The sequence below is a fragment of the Neodiprion fabricii genome, chromosome 7 (assembly GCF_021155785.1).
Source record: "Neodiprion fabricii isolate iyNeoFabr1 chromosome 7, iyNeoFabr1.1, whole genome shotgun sequence".
Lineage (NCBI taxonomy): Eukaryota > Metazoa > Arthropoda > Insecta > Hymenoptera > Diprionidae > Neodiprion > Neodiprion fabricii.
Window position 1 is genome coordinate 8,307,763 of NC_060245.1, and position 13,126 is coordinate 8,320,888.

Here is a 13,126-nt window from a genome sequence, read left to right on the forward strand (position 1 = left end):
GATGTGTGAAGCGATCACACGAATCAAATAAGAGAAACTAATTCCCCCTTACCTCATAATAATATTTCTTAACATTACAAAACCTTTGTATCGGGCTGATGAAAAAGTAAATTCACAAACATTTTTTTCTCTCGTACATTCCACTTCTTGGGAACAAAACATTTAATTATTATTAATCAAAGATTTCCGTTTGAAAGCAAATTTCTAGCCTCACAAGTCCGTCGTTCATTACGATTACTCTATGTCTTGCTTCACAAGCACAGAACAAGTTTGACCCTCCACCGTTCATACGGCCTGTAATGATAGGTTTATTCCACTTGTGCTACGGCATATGAGAGTAATGAAGCACAAGCTGAGGAAATCTTGAAAACCAACCAAAGGGTCAAACTCTAGCAACCTTTTCCAGGAGCTCATTGAATAATTAACAAGTAACTATTTTCCGCCTTCCTTCCGAGTCCAGAGACCGAATCCTGATCTTCTCCTCACAAGAAAGGAAATTCATAAAATAAATATAATAATCGAGTTTATACACAAGCACCGCGTTATTTCATACCACGTGCGATCTAGATGGCGATATTCAGAGCACAAGTAAACTCGAAACGTTTCAATTTTCATCCATTTGCATTAACTTTATTGAATAAATTCCCAGATATGAGTCCCAATATTTCAACAAGTGGAGGTCGCACTGACTTTCGTCTAATAATTATTTGCAAATTGATTTTACTGCTATAAGTTATGAATCTTGAAATCCCTTGTGGATTTTGTATCTTAGAAATTAACCTCTAAAAAAAACAAAACAATTTACCAATGCAAACTGACCCAGAAGAAAGTACCGCACTCGGTGATGACAAAAAAAGTAGATAAGAAACGCCAGTTCCGTCTCGTAATTGCGGCGTATCATCGGGATCAGCCGCGATTTCTACCTGACTGACAGTCAGTATGTGACCCGGAAGGGCTAGGAGTTTCAGCCTTACCTACAGTTGGTGTTACCTGCGAGGGGTTAGAAATTACCTGTATTGACGGTCGATTTTTAACGCAGGGAGTTCGGTGATCGGATTTTTTGCTTTCTAAAAAGTATAATTTTTACCGTTGGGGAGTGCTATTGCTCATAATTACCGTCAGTTTTAGCAATAGAAGTGTAATTATGAGACTTTTTGACGTGACATAAGCAGAATTTTACCGCTGGAGCATCTAACTACGAGATTTTTCGCTACCGGATTGGTTGAAATTTTTTTCTGTCAGATTGGTGGACAGTTTACAGACGAGAATGCCATCATAGGTGACACCATCTTACCGATCAATCGTTGTTCTGTTACATCGGTCAATGTCGCACACGGCGTCGATCGATCGCATCTGCTTTATTTCCAATGTCCACCGCAAAATGGCAGCTTCTGATAGTGGGAATGTAATGTTTAAATATAATGATGGATACTTTAAATAAATGTTATTTATTCAATAATTATTAAAATTTGTTTGACAGCTCACATATTATTGATTGGTCTTCCTGTTCCGAAATTGACCAAATTACCTAATTATTTTATTGAACGATAGAATGGTTCAACGCGCATGCACTCAAATTCAACAGCAAGAGCAGCTGCTTTGTCAGGGTAACCAACCGTCATAAGTTCACATACCAAGTTCTCAGGATGTATGTAACCTCAACTCTCCTCAACTGTCAATTTTTTTAAGGGTAAATCCATCGCATCGACTTGTCATCTAAATTTAAGACAGTTGGTCGACCTAACACAACTACTACTTTTACTCTAGAATTTTGGCGCATACGAGTCAAACCATTCCATCGCGAAATAATTACTCTGTACATACCATATGAAGGTATTTTTACTGAAAAATAGGTATTTTCCTACGGGCAGATGCAAAGCATGCTAGATTCTTTTCTAAAAATAAGGATTGAAAAGACTTAGTACTGTAGCTCATGAGGAAGGCTTATTTGGTTTGAAATGAATTCAGTAACTTTTTTAAAGAAGATCATTTGTCATATAGAATAAATGAAAATAATCACATTTATTATGTTCATTTTGACTACACTCTAACTTCAAAGTTTATGTTAAGAAATTGAAAAGTTCTTAAATGATATGCCTATAGTATTTTAAGACTGTACAGAATGAGCTGATTCGCGATGTACAAAGTTTACTTCACAGTTATACGTTTGCATATATATTGAGACATTTTATCTTCCAAAGATTTGCAAACACACCAAAAAATCTTACCCAATCGAGTTAACAATCGTGGCAATCATACCAGCGCAACGCGAATCATGTAATCGCAAATATATTCTGTCAACATTCAATATCCATTAACAACCGAGCGAGCGTAGCGAGCGAGTAACAATGCTTAACCAGCGAGCGAACAAACACAATCATCAGCTAGTGTAATTGAAAGTATTAAAGAGATGAACAAAGGTTTTTTTAAAGAACAAACCCTACGTGATTTTTTACTCTCTGCTTGTGAATCAAATAACAAGTATACCACTAGAGAAAATTAGTGAAATATCAGCGAAAAGTCTCTGAATTGTCAGTTTATATGCACTGGTTTTTTCCGAAAGAATGTAAATTTGAAAACTGGTGAATTTGAAAAATTAACGACGGAGCCAGGAATCGAACCTGGTATCTAGAGATGCTTTACCGGAGACTTACTCCACTAGACCACCTAGCCGCCCTGACTCTGTTGTCGTTAATTTCTCTCATCACCAATGAGTTCAAATTTGTTTTCCTGTGTCCGTTTTATGTGTGAGTAAGAATTTCTTCTCTGCATGCACGATGTAAGGAGACTGTGGTGTGTAGATGTTATGTTTACCCTTTTTGAATCCTTTGCTTCCGATGAGAACCGTTCTCGAGGTATCGAATTAAACGCGTTTTCATCGAAATGACCTTGAGCTGACCTTCGGAGAACCCCTCAAATTGGAATTTATGCTCAGAATACACCCCCCTATCGATCCTTCATAATCCCCAAACTAGGGTATTTTATGTTTATTCAACCCATTTTCAGCCGTAATTTGACTAGACTACTATGATTTTTTGATTTCTATTATGTCGACGCTTAATTACTCCTTCGTAGAACTTCATTACTTACCTGATCTATCAAGACTGCTATTAGGCGCTATCAATTACTAGATAGGACTTTGGTATTCATTGTTTGTATAGAAATCTTATTACGAATGGACATTTCTTATAGTTGCAAAAAAAATGATACAGATTAGTGAATTATCTTTCGAATAATGATCGGCATATTTTTACGAAGAGATCTAGTGACGTAGGGTTACACATGTCATAATTTACCTACTTTGTATCGTATTCATTTACAGTGGATATTATTTATTTTAGACCAATTACAAGAAATACGGAAGACTTCACTTGCCAAGCTGATTTGCGAGTGCTCGGATGGAATTGTGAAAATTCAAGCGGAGGTGATGCGTGCACGAGGACCCAATAATCCAGCAATGTCTTGTGTCGATATTTTGGGCCCATCCTTGGATAAGTGGAAAGAATAAAAGCGTACTGCTGTAAATGTCACGAGCGAATTTGAGCCCAAGCGGCAATTATGATTATGTTACAGATAAATTTGCGAGTGACGAGGTTACATTTGAGTATAAAATCTGTTTATAGACTTTACAACTGATAGTCAGATCACATCAATCTATACTATCAAGGATAGCTCAGCTTATTCATCTACACAAATCATGAGACCGAGATATTATACGCTGGAAAAGTATCGAGGATGATTTAAAATACATGGTGAAAATTAACTGACTGGAGAAATCCGATTTTATTTCAAAAACAGTTTGGGTTTAACAATTAATGATCTAAACATGTGTTGGTAACCAATAATTAACAATACCCTATTCTCAACAATGAAATTAAAAGTTAATAAGATATGGGTATTGAACAAATGTGTGTGTGGGTGTGTGTATGTATTTGTCAATATTTTCAGGTTTAAGAGGAAAATCATGTATTTGGTGAAAACGATAGAACAAAATTTTCAAGCTGACGTAGAGTGATATAGAATGTAAAATAGTACTTGACTTCATACGTGAAAATGAATAAAATTAGGTGGTAATTTCTTTTCTCATCATAACTCTTTAAAACTATATATTCTGCAGTTTAGAAAATTTCATTTTCGTCATTCATCAACGTAACCAATAACAATGTAGGCAATCATACGGCAAGACTTAATAAAAGTGCCGTCCCTCGTTTGATCCAAAAATCTGGTCCCTCAGGCCCTGCTTTCAAATCAACAGCCACAACGAAGGATGATCTTCCTTGCCCGCCACATCTTTGTGGGTAGTAATAGCAAGGGCAGTTGTACAATCCTGATAAAAACATTAAAAGAATCATCATCAGAGTTATCCACTGTATCCCTCAAAGTATCCGAAAAGGTGAAGATAGATGAAGAACCACTAAGGTTTCTGACAATACCATATCAGAATTGCAAACAAATCTCATTATTGTATTATAACGGGTGTGCTTAAGAGACATATAGACTTGAGAAAGATTTCGAGCTGTCTGTGTTAGTTACTATTTATTTGGTTAAAAACGAAGACAATATTTTTAAGGTTTGAATTTTAAATTGGGTTCAAAAAAGCTTGATCCGAGTAATATAGAAAGTAGATAAGAGGAGAGATTAGTGAAATTCTATAATTTTTTGATTTGCTTGAAATTTAAACTTATACCAGAGCTTCATAAGACTAGTTGTTTTCATTCAGTTATAATCAATTATATTCAACGTGTGGCCAGGTTATTTAATAAGGTCAAGAACACTAATGTTCTTGAAAAAACCTCTAACCACAAAATTTTTACTATGAAAATTCCGGAAAGGTCCTTAGTTATCAGAAGAGCCATTAAAATTGCGTTTTAACAAGTTACCGACTATCTGTACCAATAATTTGCAACAGGCCATTCATTTGAATTTGCTAAGATTTGTGTGGAAATGGTCAATGGGGGCATCCATTAATCACGCGATGCCTTTATAATCAATCTTAGACCCCCCCCCCCCCCTCCCCCTCCGTGATCAGACATGAGGTTTTGGTGAACCCCCCCCCCTTGCCCGTTATCACGTGATTTTTCACGCCAATCGACTACTCGCGTGCATGGGTTAAAAAGGTGATAAAACCAATAAAAATCTCTGAATATACTCGGTGTTTTTAGAAAAAATGCACCAAAAATAAACGTGATATTGCCCTCAACCCCTTCCTCCTCCCGTGTGATCAATCGTGATATTTTTAAGTACCCCTCCCCCCATCGTGAGTCTCACGTGATTAATGGATGCCCCCAATTCCAAATTATTAATATAATTAGGTAGCAATTCATCGGATCGTAATTTCTATAGTAAGTTTGATTTCTTATAACTGTCTGAACACTATGGGTTGGAAAAAAATTCACTTCAATGTTAAACTACCAGGACTATCGGCAAAATCGGAATGATTGACGGAATATCGTTTAGGATGTTAATGGCATCGAATAAATTTCATCATCTTCTATTTATTTTGATGGCAATATTCGTACACTAGAGATTTTGATTACTTATGGTTTCGATACACCTGAAGGTTTGATTTGACGGTTCAGTCAGCCATTCGTCTGCTTATGGTCATTTGTTTCTCCCTTTATTACTGGTATAGGTAGAAATTGATGTAAGAATATATTTACCCCTTGTTTTTTTCTTAAGTATTTCCATAGGTCTGAAATATATGACGGGCATATTGAACACAAGTTGCATTGGGGTAGGTTCGGTCAACATCCCAATCCTTCTGTCCCATCCAGCACCTTCCAAGTATGTGGATCGAACATATACACCGTCCTATAATATTTAAGCCACCAATAATTAATGGAAGAGTGTTCCTTAGGCTTCGGAATCATTGTTTAATTTGAATTTTTCAACATTGATTTCACTATTTATCACGCCGTTCTTTGTTATAAACCAATCCTACGATTTAAAGAATCCGTAAAGTTGAAGCCAAGCAGTGATGAAACTGATCCACAATGGTCAGTGCAGGCTACTTAGGTCACCCATGATCCTGCGGCAACGTGTCAGGTGATAGCGCGAAATTACCAGCAAAATGAATGCGCGGATGCAAAAGTTTAAGTTAAAATTGCATCACATCACTCTTCAGCCGATCAGCCGTGGTAAGTAAGCAGGTAAACGAATTTTCTGCGTGAAACGTAGGAGCTAATTTGCTCTGAATAATTGTTTGCAATCAAAAACCAGCATTTCTTCGTGACCGTTTATCCAGTGGTTTTTGAAACGACCGATTCCATTTTAATCAACATTAAATTGTTGTGTACTATGAACTGTCGAAAGTGGCCTGCACTTTTTTTTGAATAGGACCGTAGTTTTGACTAATATATAAAAATATTTGTTCGTATGTGAGCTCGAGAATGACTAGAAACTTGTTAAGCCGAATTAAAAACTTTTTTTACAAAGGAGGTACAAGGTAGGCACGTCAGATATATATTGTTCCAAGGCAAAAAAGGGAAATCAGCGGAAATGTAATATCAAACCACTGGAACACTAGGCTTGTTAGACTCTCGATCTTACTAAGAATCCTATATTACGGGCTTCAAGGCATAATTTCTTTACATTTTATCTGTGCCATACTTTCTGCATTCACGAAATTGTATGATCCTGCTATTGCGCTCTAGAAAATTCCATATCATGACTCTTCTGTTCTACAATTTTTTTCTGATTCTCACCGATATTCCACAAAGTAATCAGAAAGAACTAATCTTTAACTTCATTTTTAAAATAAACAAACTACCTTTGCAAATAAAATTTTCATCTCAATAACTGCTGACATACTTTAAGCTCATTTTCAAGTAAGTATTTCATACGGGGCATTCTATCTGACATCAAAATTTCATACGAAATTCGCAAAGTCCAGAGTTACATACGTGAATGTTCAAACAACGGCCCATAATAGACTGACTTTCAATTCTGATTTAAAAAATAATATTCTCACAAATTATTTGCGATAAGAGTTTTTTTTAACGAGCAAAGTGTAGAGAAAGGGGTAATAGGAGTGTGAGTTAAAGGTAGGCGGAGTGTACAGCGAGAGAGAAAGTGAGCAATAGAGAGTCGGCAGTGCAGGTAGTAAGTAGGTAGTAAGAAGAGGGTAAGAAGAGAGTAAGAAGAGAGGAAGAAGAGAGCTGTATACATATATGTGCGTATCAAGTGATAGCAGTAGAAGAGTGAGTAGTTCATCTCAGATTGCTGGATTTATTTAATCGTGCGTCTGTAATTTATCGGCATATTGTTAATGTAGTATAATTGAGAAAAATTTGCAATTTATTCTTTCTTCTGACTCCTGGGCGGAATTGAACATCTCCTGCCTGACCTAATCTTTCGATATCCAGGCCATTCCCTATACGCATCATGTCCCCTAACATTTCGCATCTTCTTTGACCACCTCTTCCCTCTACTTGCTAATTCTTCAACATTCCTTATAGAAACGTTAGTCCCAGTCCTGTCCTCCTATTTCTATCCAGCCTAACGCCACTCGTTATCGCCCTTACTTCGCTAATTCTACCACTAGCATGGATTCTCGCACTTTCGTGCACTCGTATTCTTTGCTTCAAGACACTTCTATTCCATCCTCCATCAAATATACTTCAATTCCAGCCTTCGTCAAATCAACTTCTATTCCAATTTTCGTATAATCGATTTCAACTCCAACTTCCAAGTTCAACCTTAGTTGGAAACAAAATAATCACATCTCCTATTCTTAATTCACTTCGCCTAGTTATGCCATTGCACATTTTTCAGTTCTAATAAAGCCTTCATACACTTAAAAGCTTATACCTTGTTCACCTCATTATAACTCCTCCCGTCATTCACAGACCGAGGACAGCGACGAAACTCGACCTGAATAACCCAGGAAACATCTTGGGTTGGTATAGAGGTGGTTCGATAACCGCTCGTCGAATCAACCCCTTCTATTCCGTAACATTTGGGTGGCAACAGATTCGCTCGTCTTACTGCCTGCGCGAAGTGATTGGAAGAAACTCTTTCAGAAGCAAATGCAAAATTTGCCAACATCAGTGAAATCTATTCTGCTACCCACAACGGATGATTTCTGATAACTATTACCAAACGCACAACAATATCAGAAGAAATTTCACCACGGCATTTTTCTGGGAGACTAGATTCAGTCTTCTTCAAATTCGCGTTTACTTTGAAGTTCAAGTCCAAGCCCAAGTTCAAGTTCAAGTTTGAATTCAAGGGCAAGTGATCGAGCGCCAGACCACCGATGTCGTCGAAATTTTAAAATTTCCGGCAATGGAATTTAAGAAACTGCTATTTTAAGCCACAGTGCCACTACTTCACATGTACGCAAATTCATGTGTAATTAAACACTTACATCCAGTCCCACTGCATAAGCAAACATCGCAAAGATCGCCCAACTCCGCTGTTATTAACCTGGCGATAAACAGCAAGTACGAGATTCATTAAGCCGCTTATCTTTCCCCAGACCTCCACAAGCTCACCCGAGCCCTACAACCTCGCTTGCAACACTTGCCTGATTTCAGCGACAGATCAAAACCTACACACCGATATCCAAGATAATCCACCTGGATATCAATATGGTACGTATCTGTTCAGATATGGCAATTGTTCAATTTTTTGACCCTACAGATTTTCAGATGGGAAAGAGTTTGAGATAACTTGGAAATCGAAATGAAGAGAGGGATGTACTTTGAGACGTTCACTTTATTTCGCGTGCTGAGTGATACTGTCGGTATAGCTGTTTCGAAACAGTCACGAAGAGTAGGTCAAACAATGTGAACATGCCGAAGAAAGAAACGGGGCATACGAACGGAGAAATATATAATGTAACAGGAGTGAGAACTGATGAGACATATATCACAGATACAGATTTCAGACATTCCATACATATATGCCATTGGCGGTGACAGTATATAATTTCACAATGTCATTACTTCCAATTCCAGTGATGCTCGGGAGCTCATCGCGAGCAGACGCGTCTTCCTAACCTATGCGCGACACAGGTAGCCTTGTCTTAGTGTTGACGTGTGAATACAATACGCGAATAGAGTGTAAAGGAGCGATAGTGAAGTGGCACAATGAACGGTGCTCAGGCTGGTCTCCCCCCTGAACCCGGGCTGAATAAACAACCATTAATTAATAGTTATAATGCCCAACCAACAGCAGAAAATACACCACAACAGAAAACTAAAATAGCCGAGTACAGTGTTAAAGCAGAATGTCCAGGATATGCGCGAGAAATACAGAACAACCCACTACCAAAAAAGAACCAAGGTTTCGCGTGTGAATTTAAAAAAGGTCTTGTGTTAGAACACTATTTTGATGCCGTGACAGCCCTAGTTGAACCAGATCTAGTAGTGTCAGGATACAAAAGTTTCAACGTGATCAAAATTTACCTAGCCACCAGGGAACTAACCGACAAATTCGTTAGTGAACATCCTACATTGAAGATACAGAACTTTGAAATTGAGGTCAAACCATTGGTAATACCTAACAAACGAGTAATTTTTTCCAATGTATCACAGCGGTCATCCGATCTTGGGCTCTACAGGATTATATCGATAGTTTGAATATAAGAAGAAAGTCAAGTGTAACAGCATTTAGAGCCAATACCAAAAACACAAAATATGCTCATATCACAGGTTCTAGACGATCCGTGTACATGTACATACATCCAGATGATTACAATAAACTCCCGCCAATCACGAAATTTAATTACGATGACGAATCCTGTTTAATCTTTGTTGCCAATGACGGTTTAATGTGTTACCAATGTCAAGAACAAGGCCACCTAGCTAAAAATTGCCCAAACCTCATAGACACTCGTACAGCATTTGAACACGCAAACGAAATAGCCGAAAGAAACAACGCCCAAGAAAGAGACAGACAATATCCATCACTCAAGGGACTAATTAAAAGAGGACACTCAGAAATCGCTCCATCGAGCGATAAATCCGAACAACCAGAGATATTAGACGTAATCACAAACAATGCAAACACAAACAACGAAGACAACATGAATGAGGACATAAACATCGATCCAGCTACGAATGCCGAAAGCGAAGAATCACAAACTCAGACATTTGAAACAGCACGCCAAGAAATTGAAAACAATACCCCCAGCCAGTCAAAATAAGAACTCACTCGAAGAATCACTCGAGCCTTTGAAAGACAAAATCAACGCAGATCATAACATCATGAACTTTGACCAGCTGATAAATTTCCTAGCGAGTATGCAAGGAGGTAAGAAGACTAACGCCAAAATGATAATAAACAAATACGCTGATGAACCCAACAAAATTACGGAATTTCTGAAGAACCTATATTTTGAAGTTGATGCTCCGATGAAGAATAGGTTTACGAGAATTATTAACACAATTAAAGAAATAACCGAAAATGCATCAAACAATCAATCAATGGAATATTAATGGGGTAATCAGAAAGACACCCTTTATTAAGAAAATAATTTCAGAAAAAAAACCAAACGTAATGTGCGTCCAGGAAATTCACTTCAAAGATCAAAATCACATCGGCCTCAAAGGCTATGAATGCTTCTTCAAAAATAGTCAGAATGTATCCAAAGCTAGTGGAGGAGTAGCTACGTACATTGCTTCTGGGATACCTGCGAAAGAAATTGCCGTAAATTCAAACTACGAAGTTGTAGTTACACAGATCATCATACGCTCGAAGAAGTAGAAGACTATGGGAAACTACGACCCACTCAATATAGACGAGCACCTGGAAATAATACCCAACATAATTATGAAATCAGCGGAATCAACAATACAGAAAACTACAGATAAGAGCAACAAAGCCAAGCTCAGCTGGTGGAAGAAAGAATGCGACGAAGCCCTGAAGAACACAAAGCATGCAAAAAATATATACAAGAGGGATAAAACTGAAAAGACAAAAAGAGAATACAACAAAGCCAGAGCAACTTCGAAAAGAATTATATTGAATTGCCAAAGAAAAGGGTGGCTAGAATTCGTAGAAGGGATCAACTCACAATCATCGACAAAAGAAGTCTGGGACCAAATCCGACGTATAGGTGGAAAAACCAAAAGTAGTACTTTTCCATACCTTATGAAAGAGAATAATGAAATATTAGAGAATGATCTTGATATCGCTAATGAATTTGCACAACAATATGCTCAAAATTCCAGCGACAATAATTACACCAGAGATTTCATAATGATAAAGCAGAGAGAAGAAGCTCAGGCTGTAGACTTGGAAGACGAAGAAAATATCCAACAGGTTATCAATATGCCAATAGCAATGGACGAGCTGCAGAATAGTATAGACTCAACGAAAAACTCAAGCCCTGGGCCAGATAGCGTGCTCAACATATTCATCAAAAACTTACCAAGAAAAGTACTTGAGCACATTCTAATATTTTTTCACAAAATTTGGCAAAAGCGAGTGTTCCCGAAAAAATGGCAAGAGTCAATCATCGTACCCGTTCCTAAAATTGGCAAAAAGAAACTGCACATAGGAAGCTATAGGCTAATTTCACTGACGTGCTATATGTGCCAGATAATGGAAAAAATTATCCAAAAGAGATTAAACTGGAAACTTAAAACAGAAGGGTCACTGTCACCATTTCAAAGTGGCTTCAGGAATAAGAGGTCAACCATCGATAGCCTTGTACTAATAGAAAATTCCATAAAAAATGCTATGGAAAACAAACTGCATTTTCTGATGGCTAGTCTAGACATTCAGAAATGTTTTGAGATGCTTTGGCGTGACCGAATAGTCAAAAACTTGGGCAATGTATGCGGACGATCTGACGATGGGGTTAGCAGGTAAAAATCTGGAAACTACAAGGAAAATTTTGCAAAAAATGATAAATAAACTTGTGACCATGGCGAGTGAAAATGGCATTATGTTCTCTCCAGAAAAATCACAGTTGATTCTGTTTGAAAAATCAGACTCCAAACGGAAACCGGCTATAACTTTGGAAAATAATAACTTACAAGTTCTAGACAAAATAACAACACTAGGGCTGATGTTTGACAAACGATTGAGCTGGAAACATCACATTAGAAAACTAAAGGCAGATTGTGCCCAACGCATTAATATATTGAAAATGATAGCCGTCAAGGGTTGGGGAGCGGACATGCAAGTACTTAGAAGAACATACATGGCAGTAGTTCGCAGCAAAATAGATTATGGCGCAATTATATACGGCACAGCAAAGAAAACATTACTAAAGGAATTGGACCCTGTCAACAACACTGGGGCAAGACTGAGCCTTGGGGCCTGGAGATCCACCCCTATACCAAGTCTACTAGCTGAAGCCAACATCGTGCCACTAGAAATAAGAAGAAAGCAACTCACAGTGCAATATGCTGCAGCGGTGCTCGCCTACCCGCCCAACCCAATTTACGAGTTACTCATAAAAAATAATGAGCATAGTGATCGATCGAGTGTTCAATTAATACAAGCAGACATAGCAAATACAGAAATTCCCATCCCCAGTCTGATATCCAGAAAGCTGTGTCAAAAACCACCTTGGCAAGATCTCGATATAAACCTGGATAAAGTGTTAAATAAACTAAAAGATTCGGTACCTATAGAAAGGATGGAACAAGTAGTTGCAGCCACCCTTAAAGCAAAATATCCAACTCACGAAATCATATTTGTGTTCAGTGACAAAGATCCCGAAAATTACTTATATAGCGGCATGATGACGCCTAATGGATTACCTAGAATCACAAAAATGTCAAACTTGCACAGCAAAAATGAGGCCGAAGCATTATCTATATTAGAAGCCCTGAAATGGATGGAAAAAAGCGACAAAAGAAAATTCGTTATTTTAGCCGACACATCGCAGACATACATGCAAAAATCGTGGCAAAATATAAGCAAAACGATTTTATATTGAGACTGATAGAGACTACTGAACAACTGATTCAGTCACGGTACGAAATTGTATTTTGCCAAATTCCGACTAAATGTGCGAAAAGATACAAAGAGGCGGTTACTGGACAGAATGGTGCTATAGACCAGCGGAACAACAACGACATAGAATATCCAATAAGCTTTAGAGCTATTCAAATAGTCTGGAAAGATAAAATATTAACAAGCTGGGATCAACAATGGAAACGCGTAG

At 37.7% G+C, this 13,126-nt stretch overlaps 3 protein-coding genes across 3 annotated transcripts in view; 2 read left to right on the forward strand and 1 right to left on the reverse strand.

Moving 5' to 3' along the window:
* The window catches only part of LOC124185964 (peroxidase-like), an 80,350-nt gene extending 75,334 nt beyond the window's left edge, over window positions 1–5,016 (forward strand). Inside the window, exon 5 of the mRNA XM_046577227.1 lies at window positions 3,342–5,016. Within this exon, the coding sequence (XP_046433183.1) occupies window positions 3,342–3,508 (167 nt within the window). The 3' untranslated portion in view covers window positions 3,509–5,016. The remainder of the gene's footprint in view (window positions 1–3,341) is intronic.
* The window catches only part of LOC124185963 (dynein axonemal heavy chain 2), a 670,443-nt gene continuing 661,489 nt past the window's right edge, over window positions 4,173–13,126 (reverse strand). The window contains exons 49-50 of the mRNA XM_046577226.1: window positions 5,661–5,811; window positions 4,173–4,327 (exon numbers count right to left, since the gene is read on the reverse strand). Coding sequence (XP_046433182.1) covers window positions 4,173–4,327; window positions 5,661–5,811 — 306 coding nt within the window. The remainder of the gene's footprint in view (window positions 4,328–5,660; window positions 5,812–13,126) is intronic.
* LOC124185965 lies at window positions 10,711–12,831 on the forward strand. The gene is made up of 2 exons (XM_046577229.1): window positions 10,711–11,281; window positions 11,328–12,831. Exons 1-2 carry the CDS (start codon window positions 10,717–10,719, stop codon window positions 11,402–11,404), a joined length of 642 nt encoding a protein of 213 aa, XP_046433185.1. The 5' UTR covers window positions 10,711–10,716; the 3' UTR covers window positions 11,405–12,831.